Source organism: Somniosus microcephalus, chromosome 1 (genome assembly GCF_052327205.1).
Source record: "Somniosus microcephalus isolate GS21.2 chromosome 1, FLI_Smic_1.0, whole genome shotgun sequence".
Classification (NCBI taxonomy): Eukaryota; Metazoa; Chordata; class Chondrichthyes; order Squaliformes; family Somniosidae; genus Somniosus; species Somniosus microcephalus.
The window spans coordinates 172,926,237-172,951,171 of record NC_140987.1 but is presented as its reverse complement, the minus strand read 5'-3'; the positions used below and the strand labels follow the sequence as shown (position 1 = coordinate 172,951,171).

Below are 24,935 nucleotides of genomic sequence, written 5' to 3'. Positions count from 1 at the left end.
TTTGAATCCCACCCCCTACCACCTCTCATTGCCTAAATACATCACAAAAGGCAAAGGGACACACACACACACACAGGTCAGGCAATGGAGTGCACAATAATGTAGGAAAGGAAACCAAGCAGATGGAAATTGAGGCAAATTGAAAAATACAATTTATTTTTTCCAGCTTGGGTTTTTCCAATTTGCGTTTTTTCCAAAGTCAGCCAGAAGGTGGAAGTAGTCCCACTTGACGGCAGAAAACCACGATGGAAATGTGTGCCACACTAAGGGGTCAACTAAACAAAGGAGATGGGAGTGCAAAGAGAATCTTCATGGGAAGCCCATTATACAATACTGTGGATTGGACTTAATCAAAGTATCAGTAATGATCTTAATCTTTCAACTCCATCAATACCCAAAATTTGGGCTCGTCATCCAGGTTCAAATTATATCGAAGTTCACTGTACATGTGGAAAACAAATTGAAAAAGTAGGATAAAGTGTACATTCTGCATAAGTGAGACATATGACATAACATAACATATTTAAATTTTGTAATTGCACATTTAAAGTGGTTGTTAAGCTAATTGAAGTCATGAATCATTACTTTAATTAAATATTCTTCCAAGAGTATAATACACATTGTAATATTAACTCAAAGTCAGCAATACACTGAATTTTAAGCCATCGTGTCCTTGGCTTCTAAAGACTGCCAGTGGTAGGTTAGTTAAACTTTGCTGATACTTATGCTCCCTCTTCTGGTACATGTGTTTTTCTGCTTCAATATCAGAATAAAAAACACAAATGGTGACTGAAGTCTTCCAACTGCGACATTATCCACTGACGAACATCAGCTTTCAGATAACCCAAGATCAAAATCACTCATCCATATCCAAAATTTCCAGTGGACAGAAATATTGTTTAACTGCCAAGTCAATTTTTCTCATGAAAACAGCATGTTATTTAACTGTTGCATGCTCCAAGAAACCAACTTTTCTTAAACTGACTTAACCAATAGAAAAAGCTTAAAAATGGAGATATATCTTTACCATTCAAAGAAGTGGCAGAAGGTGGGTAGTGGAGTTCCACAAGGATCAGTGCTGGGTCCACTGCTGTTCACAATTTACATTAACAATTTAGACTTGGGAATCAAAAACACAATTTCTAAATTTGCAGATGACACCACATTGGGGGCGGGGGGGGGTTGGGGAGAGATAGTTAATACTGAGGAGGACTGCAACAACTTACAGGAGGACATTAATAAACTTGCAGAATGCGCATAGAATTGGCAAATGAAGTTCAACACAGATAAATGTGAGGTATTACATTTTGGTAGGAAGAATAGGGAGGTCACTTATCACTTGGAGGGTGTGAGTCTAGGGTGGAGTAGAGGAACAAAAGGGATCTAGGAGTACAAATACACAAATCACTGAAAGTTGCGACACAGGTTAGCAAGGCCATAAAAAAGGCCATAACTCTTTCAAAACTGAGATGAGGAGAAACTTCTTCACTCAGAGGATGGTAGGTTTGTGGAATTTGCTGCCCCAGAAAGCTGTGGAAGCTACATCATTAAATAAATTTAAAATGGAAATAGTTTCCTGGAAGTAAAGGGAATTAAGGGTTACGGGGAGCGGGCAGGAAATTGGACAAGAGTCTAGGTTCGGAATGGTCATGGCCCTGTGGGTAGTGGAGTGGGCCCAGGCGCCATGCAGCCTGGTTCTGCTCCTACTTCGTGTGTTCTAATTCCGTGTTAGATTTCAGGAGATGGTTTTATTCCTGTTCCTGGCTGGGGTGGAGATCGCCTTTACAGAAGGTAAGTACTGTAGAAAATATAGGGACAGAGTGATCTCCTGGAAGAGTTTCGATTGCCTAGATGGGTCGGGGAGGAATTTCCCAGATTTTTTCTCCCAAATTGGCCATTGGGTTTTTTATCTGGTTTTTCGCCTCTCCCGGGAGATCACGTGTTCGGGTGGGATGGAGAGTGATAGAAGATTTGAGGCTAGGATCAGATCAGCCATGATCTTATTGAATGGTGGAGCAGGCTCGAGGGGCCGATTGGCCTACTCCTACTCCTATTTCTTATGTAAAAGCAAACCAAGCACTAGGGTTTATTTCTAGAGGGATAGAACTTAAAAGTAGGGAAGTTATGTTAAACCTGTATCGAACATTGGTTAGACCACACTTGGAGTACTGCATACAGTTCTGGTTGTCATATTATAAAAAGAATATTGAGGCACTGGAGAGGGTGCAGAGAAAAATTACATGGGTGATGCCAGAAATGCGAGGGTATACATATCAGGAAAGGATGAACAGGCTGGGTCTCTTTTCTCTTGGAAAAAGGCTGAGGGGTGATCTAATAGAGGTCTTTAAAATTATGAAAGTTTTTGATGGATTGAATAGAGAGAATGTTTCCACTTGTGGGGAAGAGCATACCTAGAGGCCATCAATATAAGATAGTCACCAAGAGATCCAATAGAGAATTCAGAAAAAACTTCTTTACCCAAAGAGTGGTGAGAATGTGGAACTTGCCGCCACAGGGAGTGGTTGAAGCGAATAGTATCGATGCATTTAAGGGGAGGCTAGAGAAGTATGAGGGAAGAGAGAATAGAGGGTTATGCTGATAGATTTAGATGAGGAAAGACGGGAGGCGGCTCGGGTGGAGCATAAACGCCGGCATGGACTGGTTGGGCCGAATGGCCTGTTTCTGTGCCGTGTCTCTTATGTAATCCTATGCAAGAACATTTTAAAAAGTAATTTCTATTTCTAGCAGTAGTCATGTAAAAAAGAAAGGAAGATAAAACTTGCATTTATATAATGCCTTTCACAACCTCCGGACGTCCCAAAGCACTTCATAGCCAATCGAGTACTTTTGAAATCACTGCTGCAATGTTCGGAAACACAGCAGCCAATTTGCACATGGCAAGGTCCCACAAACAAAAATGAGAAATTGACCAGATCATTTGTTTTAGTGATGTCGGTTGAGGGTTAAGTATTGGCCAGAACACTGGGAGAAGTCCCTCACTCTTCTTCAAATAGAGCTATGGCCCTAGGACCTTTTATATTCATGTGGCATGGCAGACTACGTCTCATTTTAATGCCTCAACCCATAGATGTACCTCTGACAGTTCAGCGCTCCCTCAATAATGCACTGAAGTGTCAGCCTAGATTACACGCTCAACTCTCTGGAATAGGGCTTGAACCCAAGAGGCAAGTGTGGAAGGCAAGTACTTTTGGACAATGAATTGTGTTACATAAATGTAAGTTCGTTCTTTTTCTTCAACCACCTATCTAACCTATTCTTAAATGTCAACATTGTCTATACTTGAATTACTAACTCCAAGTGTAGTGTATTCCATAGCCTCACATCCTTCATGTCCGACTATTCTACAAAACTTTGTCTGAAATTTCATTGTTGAAAAACACAAATCTTCTAACCTCAAGTGAAAACTAGTAATCTACCACAAAATTCATGCAAACCCTTTGCTCAAATACATCCACCTATTTGCTTATATAATCAGCTTACTTCATGACAAAACAGCTCGAGATGAATCCAAAATAATAATAGCCTCCAACAATAACAGTGCTAATGCAATTTGGCCGCTGTAGAGAGAAACTGTTCCCACTGGCGGAAAGGTTGAGAAGCAGAGGACACAGATTTACGGTGATTGGCAAAAGAACCATCGACGACATAAGGAAAAACTTTTTTTACGCAGCGAGTGGTTAAGATCTGGAATGCACTGCCTGAAAGGGTGGTGGAGGCAGACTCAATCGCGGCTTTCAAAAGGGAGTTGGATAAGTACCTGAAGGATAAAATGTTGCAGGGCTACGGGGAAAGGGCGGGGGAGTGGGACTAGCTGAAGTGCTCTTGCAGAGAGCCGGCATGGGCTCGACGGGCCGAATGGCCTCCTTCTGTGCTGTAACCATTCTATTATTCGATGTATGCGTTAGACCATTTACATCATCAAAAACTTGACACTAGTTAAATCTTGAAATGGACAAAACAAATTCCTTCTAGAGAACCAGTGCATAGTGACATTGGTACTCTGCAAAGAAAAGACATTGCAGTGCTTGTTAGCTGTAACCTACTCTCACAATGATTGCCTGCACAAGAACAGCAGAGGCAGAGGACCTTGAACTCCACTGAAGCTTGGCAGGGGTAGGTGTAACAACAACTTTTATTTATATAGTGCCTTTAATGTAATAAAACATCCCAAGGCGCTTCACAGGAGTGTTACAAGACAAAAATTTGACACCGAGCCACATAAGGAGATATTAGGACAAAAGCTTGGTCAAAGACATAGGTTTTAAGGAGCATCTTAAAGGAGGAAAGAAAGGTAGAGAGGAGGAAAGATTTAGGGAGGGAATTGCAGAGCTTAGGGCCTTTGCAGCTGAAGGCACAGCCACCAATGGTTAAGCAATTAAAATCAAGGATGCTCAAGAGGGCAGAATTTGAAGAGCGCAGATATCTCGGCGGGGGGGGGGGGGGGGGAGCGGTTGTGGGGCTGGAGGAGATTACAGAGATAGGAAGTGGTGAGGCCATGGAGGGATTTGAAAGCAAGGATGATCATTTTAAATTCAAGGCGTTGCTTAACCAGGAGCCAATGTAGGTCAGTGAGCACAGAGGTGATGGGTGAACAGGACTTGGTGCGAGTTAGGAAACAGGCAGAGTGTGGGATGACCTCAAGTTTACATAGGGTAAAATGTGGGAGGCCAGCCAGGAGTGTGTTGGAATAATCAAGTCCAGAGGTAACAAAAGCATGGAGGAGAGTTTCAGCAGCAGATGAGCTGAGGCAAGGGTGGAGATGGGCGACGTTAAGGAGGTAGAAATAGGCGGTCTTAGTTATGCCGTGGATGTGTGGTCAGAAGCTCATTTCAGGTTCAACTATGACACCAAGGTTGCAAACAGTGAGGTTCAGCCTCAGACAGATGCTAGGGAGAGGGATGGAGTCGGTGGCTAGGGAATAGAGTTGGGGCAGGGACCGAAGACAACAGCTTTGGTCGTCTCAATATTTAGTTGGAGAAAATTTCTGCTCATCCAGTACTAGATGTCGGACAAGCAGTCTGACAATTGAGACCGTGGAGGAGTAGTGGTGAGTTAGAGCTGGGTGTCGTCAGCGTACATGTGGAAATTGATGCTGTGTTTTCAGATGATGTCGCCAAGGGGCAGCATGCAGAGGAGAAATAGGGGGTGGGGGCCAAGGATAGATCCTTGGGGGGTACCAGAGGCAACGATGCGGGAGCAGGAAGAGAAGCCATTACAGGTGATTTTCTGGCTATGATAAGATAGATAAGAATGGAACCAGGCAAGTGCAGTCCCAAGTCCCACCCAGCTGGACGATGGTGGAGAGGCGTTGGAGGAGGATGGAGCAGTCAACCATGTCAAAGGCTGCAGACATGGTCAAGAAGGACGAAGAGGGATAGTTTACCTTTGTCACAGTCACAAAGGATGTCATTTGTGACTTTGATGAGAGCCGTTCTCGGTACTGTGGCGGGGAAGAAACTGGATTGGAGTGATTCAAACATGGAGTTCTGGGAAAGATGGGCGCGGATTTGGGAGACGACAACACGTTCAAGGACTTGAGAGGAAATCGAGGTTGAAGATGGGGCGGTAGTTTGCAAGGACGGAGGGTCAAGGGTTGGTTTTTTCAGAGGGGTGAGGACAGCAGATTTGAAGGAGAGGGGGACAGTATCCGAGGAGAAATATGCGAGTTCAGAACTAGGGCAGGAGGGAACCTTCGAGGAAGTTTGTCCTGGTTAGGGGAAGGAAGGGAAGTGGCAGAGGCAGCTGATCAGATGGTTTCAATTTTAGAGACAAAGAAGTCAGTGAGCTCCTCGCACTTGTTGGAGGCGAGTGTGGAGGAGACACCGGAGAGGGGTTTAATAAGATGGTTAGCAGTAGAGAATTGAAGCCGGGGGGGTTATTTTCAAATACCAAAGATAAAAATTGGCTATGATAAAAGCTTGTTGGATTACTGTACCTGAACTGCTTGGTTGTGCTGGCATGTACTCTACTTTGAAGTACAGTTTACCGAGGTGCGAGCTACTTACTGAACACCTATTTCTGCCCGGAATAACACTTTGAACAGTGACTTTGTAATTGACAGTCATAGTAATGGAAACTGATAAACGCTATGTGCTCAATTTAAATGTGGGCAGCTTAAAGTGATGGTGACCGTTATATACAAATTTGTTATTTTGGGTTTTATTTTATTCTGATTCCGCAAGGTCAGAGATACCAGCCAAGAAGTGTTTTCCAACCGACATCTACCAGACTGCCAGTCCCCCTCAGATCAGGCAACAAATAAAATGCAACACAGAGCTTCTCATATATCGGCCCGTATTTTCTGATCGGAGGCTTCCTGCGTGCGGGTGTCTCCGATCTGGAAAAAATCTATGCCCTTACCGGAGGGCTCCAGAGGTCCGGACATTTCCGCTCCTGGGCTTCTCCTGGTGCGTGCGCGCAGAGGCCCAGGTATCCCAGGGGTGCAGGCAGTAAGCAAGCATCCCTGGGATCAGGTGGGCCATGGGGAATCAATGGAAGAAGGGAATCCCCCTGCACACTTTTGACAGGTCTCTAAGCTTAGACCTGTCAAAAGTATGAATGCGGATCACTCAAAAAACACACCAACAGTAAACAAATTTTTTTAAATCACGTTTTTCAAATTAGTTAAAATTACGTTAAATTTAATATTTTAAACAAAAAAATTAAAGTTTTTTATGGAGCTAAAAATAAACTTACCTTTTTGAAAAGTATTTTTAAATTATGAGTGGAAAAATATATATTTTTTTACTTTTTTAAACTCTTCTGCTGGTAAAAGCAGGCCTTACCAGGCGTAATATTTTTAAAGGTTTTCAGCGGGCGGTGGTTCTGCAGAAAGCAGAACCCCCTGCCTGCAGAGGCCCTTCTCCCGGGCAAGCAGAGGATCTGTCAAGAGGATTCTTGATAGGTCAGAAGTGCCGGTGCTCCGTGCATGCGCTCCGCATGCCTGAAACCAGCACTTGCGAGGCGCCTACGGGTGTGTACACAACTCGTACACACCCGTGGGGGTCGGAAAATATAAGCCATTGCCTCAGCTCTAAAAGCAACTACACACCAGTGTAAAATTTAAGATTTGTGCTCTTTCTGCGTGGGATCCAAGTGTTCAGGCACTGCTGCAACTTAACATTTATTCTCATGTTCGTCCTTCGTATTCAGAAAATTGAACTAAACGTGCTATTCTCCAGTCATTTAATTCTCACTAATTTAACAGCCACTATCACCCAGTGGCACAAATTGTTGGTATGCATTACCAAATGTTGTCATCAAGTAATAAAACAAGTGTGTGCTTCTCATTTTCCACCTGTTGATATCCTAATCTTATTTGGGCAGTGGATGAGAGATAGGAGGTGCTAAGCTGAGTCAAGTGCTACTTACTGAAGGAGAGGGGAGAAGAAATGGAGAATGAGATACACCTAGAAGACTACAGAATATTGATTAAATAGACACTGGCAGAAATCTGGGATTAGTTTGTCCTTGTGATCTCATACATACTGGGAAGTGATGTAACATATAAATGATCACCTAAAAGGAAAGAAAACTAACTTCAAAAGCTGGAAACACATGCAATAAAAGAGAATATGCAACTCAAGGAGAGAAGTCCCACAATAAAGAATTTTCTTTTGCGTCTGATGTTTTGCATACAATACTTAATATATACAACTGACGCAAATAAATTCAAAACCGAAACTGAACACTTGGTATATCGTCCTCTTAAGTAATGTACCACACATTGGGGAAAAAAAAGCCCTTTTTACCTGAATAAATACAAAGAGATAGTTTAAACAACGCCTTTTTTTATTTTATTTTAACCCCCCTCTCCTCTCTCAAAGGCATTGACTCCTAGCTGGAGTATCATTCCACTGGCACTGATCACCCTCTGGTACATAAGCAAAGTGGTTATTGTTCATGTATTATCCTTGATAGCGAGTGTCTGCAGGCTATATGACTGCAGGGCTCATCACAGCTGAGCCCCATCTTATCCAGCATCTCTGGACAGCAATCGGGATTAGGAACCTGAAGAATTTCCTGCCCTGCATTTGTAATGCCTAAAACACCTCCGAACCTGAAGTCTGTTAACTCTGCACAGGCCAGGAGCCTTCCTGGTCAGCATATAAAAGGTACTCCTACAATAAGCTCACTAGTCCGTAAGGGAAGCTGCCGTTAAAGTTTTTAACCCAAATACATTATTACGGATAGAAACTTCTAAACCATATTAATAAGGCATTTCATAATTCGAGTATAATTCATCAAACAACTCAACCGAATCCTCTGAAACAACACAAGATGGCAGCACCACTACTGCTGGAAAAGAAACATCCCATTCATCATTCAATACTTCTATTTTTTTTAAAAACCTCATCTAAAAATGGCTTAAATTTAAAAATAAGTAGGGTCTGATTAAGTGTATTCATTGCCAGAACTGATTTCTGATGAATTTGTCTGGCTTTGTACCCCAAATTAACAACATGCAAACACATTCCTCTTGCTCGTTTTTAAATAGAGTTGGGGAGTTGAAAAGGTAAAAACAATAATTACAGACATATACTTCTAATTTTTTTTTCCCTGAATCTGGGTCAAAAATAGTAAATCACTTGCGAGCAAAAATATTTTACCTTGGATCAAAATATAGCATAATGCGGTGATCAGAAAACTTCCGCTTTAATCAGCAAAAACATTTTTTAAGGAACAAATAAAATAGTTCACAGAATGTTTACAACTGCCTGCACAAACTGAAATGCTAAAAGGAATCGGCATTCATCATTAACTGCATCAGTGTCTCCTCCTTGCTGAATCTTTGTCCAGTCGTCTCAACGTGAGACAGGCAACTGAAGATGTTGCTCTACATCGATGCTGACTGTTGGTGCAGAGAAAAGGTGAAGTGTTCCATGCCAAACAGGGAAAGTAGTTATGTGTGTGACACCGGAATTGCAATATGACAATAGTGGTATTTCTGGGTTTAAAATCAAGTTTAAACCTTATTTTAGAATTCATTTTTTGTGGGCAATTATCAGAATTAAATCAAGTTGAACCCTAAAATCAGAAGGTTTAACAATGCAGTGGTAGTTTGCTAGAATTTACCAAAGAATGAAAAACATCTTACTCAAAATACTGCTATTTACTGGATTTGCCTTCAACCTGATTAATTATCACAATTTAAATGAGCCATCACTATACAAGAACACAAGTATACAGAGGTTCCAGCCTCCAGTTTATGATTGAAGCGCAGCATTAAGTTAATGTATCAAAATCTGGTCAAATCTGGTGTGCTGATGGAATCAGCTGTTTTAAACAGCAACCAGCCGGTCAAGGTGAAGACCGACCACCAATACAATACAAATCGCTTTATTGGCATGATAAGGTACATCTTATGTTGCCAAAGCATCAAAATACATTTATGGTTGAACACATAAACGCGGTTCCATTCATAGTGTATAAACAGGTATATCCCTGAGTTTATAAATATATTTTCGCCTTGTTTATATATACTCTTGTCTTAGTTTACTGGTTGTCCCTCGGTTCATGGCAAGCTGTAACATAGTGTGCCGCCAGTGTTACACAGCTTCTCTCCTCCCCCAGTAGGAATGGGAGTTTTTGGTTGTCAGTCAGATTTCTGAATTCAGGGCATATTTGTGAGAATTTTTGATAGAAATTCTCTCTGATGCCCTGATATTTTCCACAGGCTGTGAGGAAGTGCATCTCTGTCTCAACTACTCCCTGACTGCAGTGAGAGCATATCCTGTCTTCTCTTGGCAGCCTGGTCTGCCTGTGTCTGCCTTTTTCGATCGCTAGGCTATGTTCGCTAAGTCTGTACCTTGTCAAGGTTCTTCTTAGTTTGTTATCCTTTACCATGGTCAGGTAATCAGCTATGTTGTATTGTCTGTTTAGGGCCAAGTAGCAATTGAGTTTGCTTTGGGTTTTTGTTGTTTCTGCCCAATATGACAGATATTTTTCCTTTTGCTTAGCGACGATTGTGTTGGGTCGAATTCTTTGTGTTACCCTGTCACTGTCCTGGGGCTGGTTATTGTTAGTATTGTTATTAGTTACTTTATTGAGTCCCAGGACTAGTTGACTGAGGGTATTCTTCTTTATGGTCAGCTCTTGGCATTTCAGGGCGTCGTAGTGATAGCATTGGGGGTTGCTCATTTGTAGGTGATTCCAAAATTTGGTGGCTCTTTTTTGGATAGTGATTAGTAGGGATGGGCATTAAATGCCGGCTTTACCAGCGACGCCCAAGAATTAATTTTATAAAGACAGTTGATCCTTTTTCAACTCAGTGGGATCATGTTTGGCCAGAGGTAACTCTGATTTTGTTCAGGAACGACAAATCCTCAGGTGTAGAAAAAGGCTTAATCAGGTTCAGATGTACCAGAATAAAGCATTTTTTACTTGTGCAAGCAATTGTTCACAAACAGATGTTGGAGTGATAGTACCTTCACCATATATTTCTTCTGCTGCTACAGCAGAACGATTAAAAATTGATTTTGAGATAAATGTCACACATATAATACAAAAAATAGAAAGTGTGATATGACTTTATTTTCCTTGAAAGAAGGACCCACATAACTCACTGGTGAAGTAAAAATCAATATCACACTCCCGATTATCTATTATTCTTCATGTTCCTGACGGGCATCAGTATAATATTCAGGTTTCCCCCACACACGAGAAAGACTGCCATCACCTCCAAGTGACTTTGTTCTGAACACCTTATTACTATTATTTCCACCCGCCCCCCACCGCCACACCAGGTTTTCCTCACTGCTGTGTAAATTGAAGCAGTCAGTGCCATCCTTCATAAATACTATATAATGCCACCATAATTTCTATTAAAAAATGTACAGCGTAAACAATAGTGTTCATCCAACCTGTATAATGTCAGATTATTTACTGTCTGCAATACAGTTCCAGTTTTAACTTATTAAACTATATACAAACTTCAGATTGCTTCTGCTTTTCATTAACTGAAATTAGTCAATGCTTAAATGGAAATTTAAATTGCACAATTAGACTGATAATTGGTTACTGAGCAGTTAGCCTCCTAATTATCAAAAGAATCATTAAGCAATGGCAAAAAGTCAGTCATTATAAAATTTGAAAGTAAATAAACAGCTTGAGGATACATTTCTGATGATAAAACTGAGATTCCATTTCCTGTTCTGACTGCAATAAGACCACCCTTAAGTTTCAAGATTTGTACAACGCCCAAATTATTTCTCCGTTTGTACGTGACCCCGAGAAAGCTGCTCGTCTAGAAATTATGCGTCATCAAGTTCAAGCTCCTGGACCTGATCCCTTCATAATGCAATAATCTGTGCAACTTCACACATACAGACTTCTAGCAAATTAAGCAGTACAGAAGCAGATCAGTGTTTTAGATGTGAAGGCGATGTAAAAACTAAACAATAAGCAACTGATCTGACAAAGTGATTTTTTAAATGTTTGGTTCATAGCAAAGTAAGTTTTTAAGAAGAACATCTTAAAAAAAGTTCAGAGAAAAGCCCTACTTCACAAGCTTGACAGAAATGATTTAATGGGTCTATGGACAACACATCCAATGCCCAGAGGCAGGCACGTCTCATTCAAGCTGGCACAAGTTTTCATCTCACTTAGAAAATTCAACCAGTGAAATATGACATTACTTCATGTTGTTACTTTTAAATCAAATGGAGCACTAAATGGTCATCTGTTATCTCATCAAACAGCTAATTATTAATTAACTACCAATGGATGTGAACTGTAAGCAGAGATACAATTATGTATACAAAATATAGGTTATACAAATCCCTTTTGACAAAATCAGAAACTTTGACCTCAAATAATATCTTGTTGCTAAAACTAGAACTCCAGTTTTCTGTAGGTTGCACATTAATAAAATCTGTGTCATGACCACAATCATTGTTACCCAAGATAAAAAAATACTTTTTAAACAAAAATACTGTATCAAAGTATTGATCATCAGTTAAAGTACTAGATTTGAAAGCAATTCTCCAGAATAAATTTGACAGCTGAAGTGTTGATATGGTACTCAGCCTCTCTTTAAATTTTAACATACCAGTTTGTTTTCTTGCATGTAAATTCTCTGCAGCCTTGGGCAGCCCTGTGCCAATGCCATCATGCCTTCATCTGTGATCTTGTAACACTGACCAAAATGGATATCCAAGACATCTGGACATTTCTCTCCCAGCTGCAAAACAAAAAGTGAGAGAGAATAGTTTTACTAAGATTAGAGAAATTTAGAACACGTAGCACTCATGGACACTACTCTTCTCTGTACCTCACACTCTCCAATTTCATCCCTAATCCTGTCCGCCTCTGTACCTCACTCTCCTCTTTAAGACTTGACTCAAAACTCATCTCTGACCAACTTTTGGTTACCCTCCCTTTTTGGCGCAGCATCCATTTCTGTCTGATCACAGCACTGTCAAGCGTCTTGGGATGTTTCTTCTACATTAAAAAGGTATATAAATGCAAGTTGCTGTTGAAAAGGTATTAACCTGCACTTTACATTTTATTTTAAATGCACATAATAAAGCTTTTACCATTAAGAAAATTAACACAAATTAAACAGCATTGTTACAGCCTTAAAAATTACATAAGCACCGGCCAATTTGGTATTTTTTCCTTGAATCATAACTTCCATCACTGGACATGCCCAATTTCATGGAGTTTTACATGGGTAATACAGGAACGATCTCTGAACTGCCCAAATGACAATACATACGCCTGGCCTGTCTGTTCTTGCTAACATACAGCTCATACCTCTTTATTAAATTAAGTATTCGTGTCTTTCTGTTTCTTTCATTTTATGACAACTTTATCAATCAATTTTAATGGTAACCAGAACACATTAACGAAGAGAAACATTTATTGGTGTAATTTTATATGGTAATGGATCTCACAATTTTCCTTTCAGCATAAAACAAAAAATAAAATACTGCTGATGCTGGAACCTGAAACAAAAAAAAATGCTGCCAACACTGTGGTAAGGAAGCATCTGCAGAAAAAGAAAAAACTTTATTCCTTTCTCCATGATGCTGCCTGGTCTGCTTCGTATGTCCTGCATTTTTCTGAATGTTTACCTTTCAGCATAAATTTCAATTGTGCTCTTTCAACTGCCATAAAACCATGGAATTTAGCTCCATCACCAGCACATGAAACTTACTAGCCCAGGGACACACAAATCAGAGCAAGCTCTAGAACAGTCTTAAATAGCTTACTTTTAGGACAACAGACGTCATAGACTATGTTGGAACTGACTTAAGTATGCACGAAAAATAGATACAAACGCCAATTAGGCAAAGCTGACCAAACAAATTGTTTGTTTTTTCTAATTGTCTTTTATGAATCTGGATACGAATGAACGCTCCAATTTCCTGCTGTCAGCATGTATTGTATTTTAACAAATCTCATGCGAGCCCTCAATAAAAAAAAAGCAATCAAGATTGAGAAAAAGCAGTCCCAGAGGATTGTATTTATTAACCTGGAAACAGTGGACGTATCATTTCCACAACATATTGTGAGCTTTTAGACAGGATACTTCCTTCAATGCCAAGAAGGTATCCAAAACTGAAGAGAAAGAAATCCCTGCATGGTTGGCCCTCTCAAGAACCAAATGGAGGTGCTCAATGGTAAAGTGAAGCTAAGTGGAAATCTGAATAGAAACTGAAAATTTACAAAGACATTATAACAAGTAACTGGAGACATGAAAATTATGTGAAAAAGACCCATAAAACAGAAAAAAGAAACTTCTCTCTTGCTCTCAGCTGCAGATCATATTTTTCATCAGAACACCAACGACAGCAACTTGTATTTATATAGCGCCTTAAACGTAGTGAAATGACCCAAAGCACTCCACAGGAGCATTAGCAAACAAAATTTGACACTGAGTCACATAAGGAGAAGACTTTTCCAGAGCTTCTGATACAAAGTGAGCTGAAGGCCGGCTACCGACCATAGAGCACATAGACCAGAAACGCTGTCTACGGAGGTCACGGTCCATCATCAAAGACCCTACCCACCCCAGCCACAGTCTGTTCGCCCTCCTGCCATCTGGGAGACGCTACAGATGCATTCGCACCCGTACGACCAGATTTAGGAACAGCTTCTTTCCCAGGGCTGTCATCCTACTGAACTCCACAAATAAACTCTAAAGCCTGCACATCTGCCAATGCACTTTATTATGGTTATGTTTATGTTAATATACTACAAGCCAAATGTATGTTGAATGTTTAAATGTCTTAATCCAAATGTACACTCTCGGGAGCCGCAAGCCTACATTTCGTTGTACTGCACTTGTGCACTAACAATGACAATAAAAGTGGATTTGATTTTGAAGAATGACATTAAGACAATTGTACTGTGCCAGACTTTTCAAGGGATACCATCCCAAAACTATTTCTCTTCCAGATGACTGGCATTGTTTGTGTAATGGCTAAATTAATGAGATCTGAAATATTGAAGTTATATGAACCAGTTTCACTCAATGACTAAGAAAGTTAGTAGTAAATTCCTGTGTGTTAATGCTTTCAAGGAAATTAACTAGCTGGGCTTTCTCAGTTTGTCGAACAAAGGTTGACTGACTACCCCGTGTGCCAATTGGTCAGTTAAATGCAGCAAAAGTGGCAGTACCTGGAGCAGGTGCTCACTAGATTGCAGGAATATGGGCTCCGAGCTAACCGCCCCAAATGCGAGTTTTTTAGAAAACAGATCTCGTATTGTGGCCACGTTATCGATAGAGGGGTTACATAAGTCCCCAGAGAAGAGTGAGGCAGTAGTCAAGGCTCCAGCACCGGAAAATGTGTCACAACTGAGGTCGTTCCTCGGGCTGGTAAACTACTACCATAAGTTCTTGCCAAATTTGTCTACAATACTACACCCACTGAACACCCTACTGCAAACTGGGGTGCCATGGAAGTGGAGTGACGAATGTAGACGAGCTTTCCAGAAGAGCAAAACACTAATCACATCGAAAGAGGTATTGGCCCATTACAACCCGGCATTACCAATTCGGTGGGCATGTGATGAGTCACCCTACGGCATTGGAGCGGTGCTGTCGCACAAATTCTCGGACGGCTCAGAGAGGCCAATAGCCTTTGCATCACGATCACTAACCTCAGCCGAGCATAACTACGCCCAGATTGACAGGGAGGCCCTCAGCCTAGTGTGGGGAGTGAAAAAGTTCAATCACTATCTGCACGGGCAGAAATTCACCTTGCTGACTGATCACCAGCCTCTTGTCTCCATTTTTAATCCGAAGAAGGGCGTTCCGGCGATGACTGCGCAACGACTACAAAGATGGTCACTTTTTCTAGGGGCGCACCATGAGATTGAATATAAGGGCACGAAACAGCATGGAAATGCTGATGGGCTATCACGCCTGCCACTGCCTACTGCGGAGGAAGCACCAGCAGTGGATCCTGTCGAAATATTCCATTCGGCTATAGTTGAATACCTACCGGTAACTAACACTTGTATCGAAAAGGAAACCCGAAATGACCCGACACTGTCTCGGGTATATGATTTGATGGTGAAGGGATGGCCAGCACATGGCGACTCACTGTTGCCAGCATTCTCGACAAGGAGAGAACAGCTGAGAGTGTGCCGGGGGACCTTGATGTGTGAATCCCGAGTGGTAATTGCACCCAAGTTAAGGGATAGAATGCTCAATGAGCTTCATGAGGGTCATCTGGAAGGGGTAAAAATGAAAAGCCCAGCCAGGGCTTATGTGTGGTGGCCGGGAATCGATAAACAAATCGAGGACCTGACCAAGAGCTGCTCAGGATGCCAGAAAGTCCAAAATGCACCACCACAGGCCCCTCTACACCCATGGGAGTGGCCCTCATCTCCATGGCAACGGGTGCATATTGATTTTGCTGGTCCATTCATGGACTCAATGTTTTTAATAGCCGTGGATGCGCACTCGAAATGGCCCGAGGTCATCAAAATGTCCTCCACCACCACGGAGAAAACTATTGCAGTCCCACGGACCATTTTTGCCAGGAATGGCTTGCCAGAACAGATTTGCTCCGACAACGGACCACAGTTTGTGTCCGAAGAGTTCCGGAGGTTCTTGAAAAAGAATGGGGTAAGGCATTACACATCCGCCCCGTATCATCCAGCCACAAATGGATTGGCTGAGAGGTTCATACAAACCTTTAAGAAGGCAATAAAGGCTATGTACAATGACAACATTCCGCTGCAGCACAAGGTGGACAATTTCCTGTTCGCCTACCGGAATGCGACACATGCAGTCACCAACCAGGCCCCAGCCATGATGTTCTTTAACCGAAGGTTAAGATCTCGCCTGGATTTGCTCAGACCAAACGTACGAAGAGATGTTGAGAGTAAGCAATTCCAGCACATCCATGAGAAGCCAACAAGGAGCTTCAATGTAGGGCAACCAGTCTTGGCCCGCGACTACCGAACAGAAAAATGGCAGCCAGGAACGATATGCACACGGCAGGGCCCACTAATGTACACAGTGGACGTTGGGGAGAGCATCGTGAGACGCTATGCTGACCAGATCCTAGAGTCACAGGAACAAGTCAACCCCATGCCTCGCCCATACGTACCTGGTGATGAACTCGACGTACAGGTCGCATCTACCCCAGAAACAGTAGCATCGGAAACGATGAACCAACCGACGACAGGGGGCCAGAATCGCCTCCGCACCAAGAGCAAGGCACTCGGGAAAGGCGCTATCCAGAAAGGATCAGGAAGCCTCCCCAAAGACTGAATATATACATAGACTATTTTCAGTTAATGTTGCATGTTAAAAGTGTTAATTGTAATTAGTTTGAGATTTAATTGTTAAATGAGTGTTATGGTACTGTTAATCTAAAAGGGAAGGAATTGTAATGTATATACCTTTAAGGGGGAAACTATCTTTTACAGCTCATGTATACTGCAGTACCGGCAGTGACCACACCTGTATATAGCACTGAGTAGTAATCTGTACAGATCAGTTCCAGTGTGAGCCACGTTGAGTAAACACCTGTTGTACCATTCTCCTGCAGTCTGTGTCTTATTATACACAGACACAACAGCTGTCCCTTATTAAACTATGCTTTAAGTGAGAATTTATTTTGTCTATGACAGTCGTTTCTAGTAGTATACCCACCACTGTCATTAGACTGATTGGCCTGTCATTACCAGGTTTATCCCCCTCTCCTTTTTTGAACAGGTGTGTAACATTTGCAATCCTCCTGTCCTCTAGCACCACTCCCATATCCAAGTAGGATTAAAAGATTGTGGTCAGAGCTTCTGCTATCTCCACCCTTGATTCCCTCAGCAACCTAGAATACATCCCATTTGGTGTGGGTGACTTGTTAACTTTGAATGATGCCAACCTATTGAGCACCTCCTTTCTATCTATTTTTATCCGATCCAATAGTTCTACTCCTCTTCGCTGACATTAACTTCATCCTCTTGTTCTGTGATGATAAATACGAAGTACTCATTCAGTACCTCAGGCATGCCCTTTGCCTCCACATGAAGATTTTCTTTATTGTTCCTGATCGGCCCTACCATTCCTCTATCTATCTTTTTCCATGTATTTAAAAGATTTTTGGGTTCCATTTTATGTTACCCATGACTCCTCTCTCATATCCTGTTTGCCCTTCTTATTCCGTTTCAATTTCCCCCTGTACTCTCTGTATTCTGTACCTGGCATTTGTTATAAACCTCCATTTTGTGTTTTGTATTTTATTATAACTCCATTTCCTTTGTCAGCCAGGGAGCTTTAGCTGCCCCATCTTTCCTCCTTATGGGAATACGCTTGGTCTGTACCCAAACTATTTCTGCCTTGAAGGCCTGCCATTGCTCATTTACTGGTTTCCTGGCCAATTTTTTTTTCCAGTCCACCTGTGCTCGATCCCTTCCCAAATCACTAATTGTCTCGCTTCCAGTCGAGTATGTTAGTTTTCTTTGTCCCTTTCCAGAACTACGGCACGGTGGCATAGTGGTTAGCACTGTTGCCTCACAGCGCCAGGGACCCGGGTTCAAATCCGGCCTCGGGTGAATGTGCAAACTCCACACAGATATTCTCCCCGTGTTTGCGTGGGTTTCCTCCGGGTGCTCCGGTTTCCTCCCACAGTCCAAAGATGTGCGGGTTAGGTTGATTGGCCATGATAAAAATTGGCCCTTAGTGTTAGGGGGGATTAAATACGTGGGGTTAAGGGGTTACGGGGATAGGGCTTGGGTGGGATGGCTGTCGGTGTAGGGACCGGGTGCTAGGGTTTGGATGATCAGCCATGATCTCGTTGAATGGCGGAGCAGGCTCGAAGGGCCGAATGGCCTACTCCTGCTCCTATCTTCTATGTTTCTATGTAATTATATTATGATCACTATTACCCAGATGTTCTCCCGCTGAAACACACTCCACTTGCCCTACTTCATTCCCCAGAAACAAATCCAGCACCGCTTCCTTCCTCGTGGCTGGAAACACACAGGTTAAGAAATTCTCCTGTACACATTTTAGGAATTCTTCACCCTCCTTGCCCTTCACACTGTTTTTTCCCCAGTCTACATTAGGGTAATTGAAGTCTCCTACTATTATTTTTAAATTTCTCTGAAATTTGCCTACAGATTTGCTCCTCAATCTCCTTCTCACTATATGGGGGTCGAGTGAACACCCAGCAATGTAACAGCTCCTTTTCTGTTCATTAACTCTCTCCAAATACGTTCAGTTTTTTTAACCTTCTGGTGTATTGTCCCCCTGTAGAACTGCAATATTATCCTTGATCAATGCTACTTGATTTTTTTCCTTCTCTATCGCTCCTGAATACATTGTAGCCAGGAATGTTTAGTCCCCATTCCCGTTTATGTTTAAGGCAGATCTCCGTTGTCGCCACCATCATACCCCAATGTGGCACCTTCTGCCTGCAGTTCATCAACCTTATTTGTGACACTCCTCACATTAACACATCTGCATTTCAGCAGCATGCTAGTCGGCATTGCTTTTTTTCCTCTATCAAATTCCTGTTCTTTCTGCACTATTTTTTATTCTGTTGCTGTTTGCCCCTCCTAGTTTTCTATGCATCTTGTCTCTCCTTTCTGCTGGCTATGTCCTGGTTCCCTTTCCCCGGCCAAGTTAGTTCAAAATCTTCCCAACAGCACTCGTTAACATCCCAGTGAGGACATTGGTCTCAGCCCTGTTCCGGTGCAAACTGCCCAGGTTGTACAGGTCCCTCCTGCCCCAGAATTGGTCCCAAAGTTCTATAGTTTCAATTTGCTGACATTGCTCTGAAAAGTCAGTGAGTGGCACTTAAAAAAATATATTTATGCAGCTGTCAAATCAAAGAAACATTCAAAGGAGATGCTTAAAATATTCTGTCTGAGCAAAAAAAAAACTTAAATTTGATAGAGAAATATTTGCCTTGAGGTGTACTCAGAAGACTGTAGAATTAAGGAGGTTCTATTTGAGACAGAGTAAATGCACTTGCACTTAGATTGTACCTAATCACGAAGAAACATCTCAAAGCACTTCACAGAATGAACTCCTTTTAAGTGCAGTGGCTACGGTGTTGGAAAACTTAAATATATACACAGCTAAAAAAAAATGCAAAGCTAAATCATTTAAAAAAGATTGGTTGGTCCATAAATCTAAAAACTGCATTAACTGATTTAAGTCATACCTAAAAGAATCAAATCAAAAATATAAGTCTACTGAATAACTAGGTATAGTAGTTGCATGTAAATCACAGTTATTAACCATGTGAAATAATGGGTTGAAGTCACCAACAGGCCAAGGACAATGGTGATTACATTTGCCATTGCCCATTTCTGCTGCTTTTAGTTCTAAGCACTGCATTAGTTTGAGTGAACCGTGAAAACTGCTAAGTCTCTTAATGGCAAGTGAAGGGAGAGGTAGAAAGGGGATAAAGGTTTACTCCGGCCAATGCACCTACAAATTGCCCCCTCCACCATTTGAAAAGAGACATTCACCCAGTTAAAATCAACAGGTTAACAGCCCCATTAAAATGTTAGAGAGAAGAATTTGATTCACTTCAGAAAATACTGAACACTCAGTAGGTCAGGCAACATCTGTGGAGAGAAGAAAGATTTAGATTTTTTGGCTGTGGACCCTTTGGAGAGAACAGAGGAGTTCATGTTTCAGGTGTATGAGAAAGATGCCACTTGACCTGATGAGTATTTCTAGCATGTTCTGTTTTTTTCCCCCCATATTTCCAGCAATATTTTCCTTTTTGTACAATAATTGCAGTAATTCTAGCTTCTGGAAAAATCAGGGGAGGGTCACTGCAGTTAGTCATTCTGGTCCTTGTACAAACAGAAAATACAAAATAACTTGTCAATAATTAACAATTCTGACAATACAGTGCTGGAGAGAAATGATGTAAACTGAAAGTCAAGACCAAAACACTGGAATTAGCAGGATATCCGTGATAACATTTTATTGCTGCCAAATCCCCTCCTTCAACACACTTAACATTGTCTAATCTCCTTAGCTTGCATTTCTTCTTACCAGTAGGAGAGGAATTTCTTTTAAAAACCATCTCTAGCCACACACTTTATAAAAAAAGTTTGTCACACTGTGCCCCTCGACAAACGGGCTCATTTTGTGTTTCAATTGTCCTTATTTAACCTTTTCAAAAATGTATCCTCATGTTCAGCAGGAGATGACCAGCTCTGGAAATAAGTGTATACTACTAAAACTCAATTTTCTCACCTCCAGAAGAACCCTGCTCATCAGAAATAATAGAGATATAAAGCACTGCAGGGAAAAGGCATGAATTACACTGCTTCATTTTTCTTTTGCAGCCTTTTTAAAAAAAGTTTGCTTTCTTCTTTCAGAGAATGCATTACAGCTGACTAATAGTGCAGTTACATTAGAGCTTTGAGTACCATGACATTAAGTTGGAGTTTCCAAATTTATGAAGCAAGCAACTATTTGGTAAAAACACTATGCAAGTAAAGATGGAACATAATTTATCAATACAAGCAACCTGCCTGTTGTGAAGTTAAGAAACTGTCTCTTCTTCCATTATCGATAAGCCCGACCTGATTCCCGAGTTGTAGAGCCACTTTTGACCTACGTGCAGATCCTGAACTCATTTATCTCACAAATGAGAATTAAAATTACAGTCCAGAAACATGTCTTTTGAGAACTGGTAATAAGAGTCACTGCAGAGAGACTATGAATCACTATGTACCAGCGTGGGAAAGCAGATCTCAGGAGAGGACAGCAAAAAAAATTTTTTATTTTTTTAATTTGTTGCATTTGTTTTCAGAAGTTATAAAGAAGAGAGGAAATAAATTACATACAAGTTATAAAAAACACAATAAAGAAATAAATATTTTTGGCTACCCCAGTGGACACATTGGAAAGTGTGTTTCCAGTTTGGAGCTGAACAATATAGATCCACAAAAATCACAGATTCGACCGCAGTCTATGCGGATATAGATAATCTCAGCCAGGGTAATGACAGGGATACCACAATTGGCCTCAAAACAACTGGGAAAGGATTAGCTAGCAAGTGCGTGTGCTCTTCAACCACTGAAGTCAATGGAAAAGAAAATCGGGAGGCATGTATAATGGGCTGCTCATCAATATTGCCCGTTTCACACTTCGGCCAAAATCAAAATGACCCCTGAGATCTTAGCATAGAATGTTGATACTTCACCTTGGGAGGTAGTACCAGACAACCAAACAAAAATGCTGCTCTTTGTGGAAGAAACACACAAATGAAATTCAGAAAAGTTCACAATGCCCATCAACTCTGATTAATTTCAGTCAACTCCTAAAACTACTTGGGGAAATATGGTGATAAATTATCTCCAGACTTCTAAATGTAATCAATGGCCCGGATTTTGCAGGTCGGTCTGGCAGTGTACTCTTGCGCATGCGCAAAATCCAAAACTTGCGGTCTGTCAACGTACGCATCGACAGGCCATCCACGCGGGCCACAAAAAAAGCAATCGCTGGCGCAGAGTTGGCCGATTTGCCAACCAACTGGCCAGCAACTGCGCATGGAAGTGTTATGGTTGATGCAAACAGTCTCTGGGCTTGTTTGCATCAGCGTAAGGGGATATCAAAGGCATTAATTAAACATGTTCAGATCATAAATTATACACATACACTGTATGAAATGAGTTTCTGCAAATATTGTCCCGGATTACAGTTTTAATGTCTAAAAGTATCAAAAAATTTAATTTTTAGTGAGGTTGGTGGAATGAAAATAAATAACTAATAAAATTCCAATTCTGTAAATTGTAATTGGATTAGATTTCTAGATTCCATTACATCTCATTAGGAGATTCCCTTTGGAAATGATTAAAATGGAATTTTGCTTTGTGATTGGAGGACCAGGCCCCTATGATCCCAGGTACAGTTCCGCACCGCCTGCATGCCTGGGATCCGTGGGCCATTACACTGCCCTCCGCTTCAAGGCCCAAGACTGCAAGTTTTCACATCCTTGCCACCAGCAGGTAGGTTAGTAATTCTTTCGTGGGTGGGAGGCATACTCCCCTCCGACAGCAATTTTTGGCCCAATATTTTGTCCAGCTCAGTTTGCCTTTGTACCTGAAATGTTCTTGCATCAACACTGCCCAAGTGAAATTTAATGTAATTACTTGTATGTTAAATCAATTCTCAGTGAATTTGGCTATATCCTGTTGGCACTGACATGATACCTGGTACAGGAAACTTTCTGGTATCCGGCACGGACGGGACCGACCTGGTGCCGGTCCATCAACAATGCTGGATAACCGAACGCTATTGTAAAAGATACGGAGCTCAGAGCTCCGTATAAAGCAACAAACCCTGTTGCTTACAGCTTCAAAACAATCGGCACAAGTTGCAAGCGTCTCTGTAGCTTAGCAACAGCTTCAGCTACACGCTTGCACAGCCACAAATGGAGTAAAAGAACTAAAAGTAAAAAAAAATATCTGAACCGACTCCTGAATTTTGCCGGTGTTTAGAGCGTTCCAGTTATTTAGTGGCCGGTTAATCGAAGGTTTCCTGTATGTTGGTTGCAGTGGCATGCAACTCTCACATCTAACTGTTGTGGATGGTATCAGGCTAGGAAATTGGCAGTGACACCACCAGGTTCACTGGTCATAAAATCCTGTTGTGGTACAGTTTATATATCGGACTCTCAGGTATTTTTAAGGTAAAAGAGTACATAAACAAACATTATTCTGATCTACTCCACGATCTCAATTATTTTTGCATATAACTAACGATGAAAACATTAGCAGATCTGCAATACAACACGTGGTAAATCAGAGCAAAGTACATTTGTTTATCACAAATCCAATCATAGATTCACATTCAAAGTCAAGTGACTGAGAAGAAAACGGCAGTACTTGAGATTTAATTCTCTCAAAATTGTTTTCATACTCAAAACAAAAATTATGGTTTGTTTAAAATACCCAGTAACTCTTCATTACGTTGGTAGACTAGGAACATAAGTTTGTCAAATTTGCACAAAGACATCTTGGGAGAAAAATAATCAAACCCTGCACTTTTAAACTGCAAGTGCAAATAATTTATTGATGGAAGTATTGATTTAAAAAAGGTTTCAAGTGCAACAAAAATCATTAGAATACAGTGCTCCCATAAATGAACTTATGCTGCTTCATCAGCATGCTTTCTTCTATTAACAAAATTATCTATCATCACTGTTAGATATATCAATCATTCAGTCCAAATGTTCTCCATTGAATAAAATGTAAGTCCATAACCCATAAAGCCAACATGATCTTGAACAGCAACATTTCAATAAATTCATAAATGTTTATCTTTCTGAATATTTATTTTTCTTTCCTCCTAGAGTAATATTGTTTTAATAATTGAAAAACAGCCACTCTTGACTTTTTTTTATTAATGCAGCTTTATAATGTGGCGATGGCATTTAGGTTTCAAGTCTTAGATAAGTGTATCAAAACGCTGAATACTGTATCTCAGCTTTCTTATGCTTTTGAACAAATGGAATGTGTTAATGTCAAAGTAAATGAAACGATCTTCTGAATGAGCTGAAATAAGGCTGTGATATTTAGCTCCTTCAATCATTGCATAACTGTACTGCCTATTTGGACTCAGATACAGAGACTATGAAGGTCCTAGATTTGATTTGTTTTCCTATGGAGTGAACCGATTTCAGCCATAGCAGCAGACACTGCACTATAATTGGCCTCAGTGCCCTGCCTTGTGTTGGAGAAAAAAGACAGCTATAGTTCCCTGTCCAACAACTCCTGCAAGAAAGTGCACATTTCTGCAGATGGTGAGTGAAGAGAGGCCAATGGCGATCAGGGTTGTTTTAGCACGAATGCCTCATTAATGTATAAATTATAATTCTGAACACCTAGATCTATTCGTATCAGCAGCTTAAGATAAATGCAAATTAATCAGACGCAGATTTAAATTTTATATGCTGCTTTGATACTCTTATAATGCCTGCTTATGAGGCCCGCAAAGACAAGCTTGGACACTTGGGACAAAACGGATGTGAAAATGAGGATTAAGTCAACTGATGAGACTTTTTTTGTTGTTGTTATTTCAATATTACATTTCAAACAAGAGAGTAACAACACTATGGATTTCCCCCTTCCCCCACATCTTATACATTCACAATGAACTTCAATAGCGGTAATGCACAATAAATCGTGGGGTAGCGATGAGTGCCCCATGAGGCTTGGGTGGAGACAAAGGCTTTGGGGAACAGAGTTCCTGATCAACATCCAATGACATACATACATATGCACACATATTTCATCACTTTCTTGTCAATCAATGATCACCAGAAACTGTTGTACATCAATATGAAAGTGGCAGTATAACTGCAGCCAAGGACAAGATTCTAGACGTCACTGACTCCTGCAAGATGACACCCCAGAAAAAGTCACCACCTTGAGAGATGAGGGTATAAAATTGGAATGGGGGTAAAGAGATAGAAATT

At 41.1% G+C, this 24,935-nt stretch overlaps 1 protein-coding gene across 4 annotated transcripts in view; it reads right to left on the bottom strand.

Annotated features, from left to right (window-relative positions):
• The window catches only part of fbxl17 (F-box and leucine-rich repeat protein 17), a 950,602-nt gene that overhangs the window by 839,852 nt on the left and 85,815 nt on the right, over window positions 1–24,935 (bottom strand). For all 4 annotated transcript variants that reach the window (XM_085987565.1, XM_085987585.1, XM_085987575.1 and 1 more), the window contains one exon: window positions 12,071–12,202. In XM_085987565.1, coding sequence (XP_085843691.1) covers window positions 12,071–12,202 — 132 coding nt within the window. The remainder of the gene's footprint in view (window positions 1–12,070; window positions 12,203–24,935) is intronic.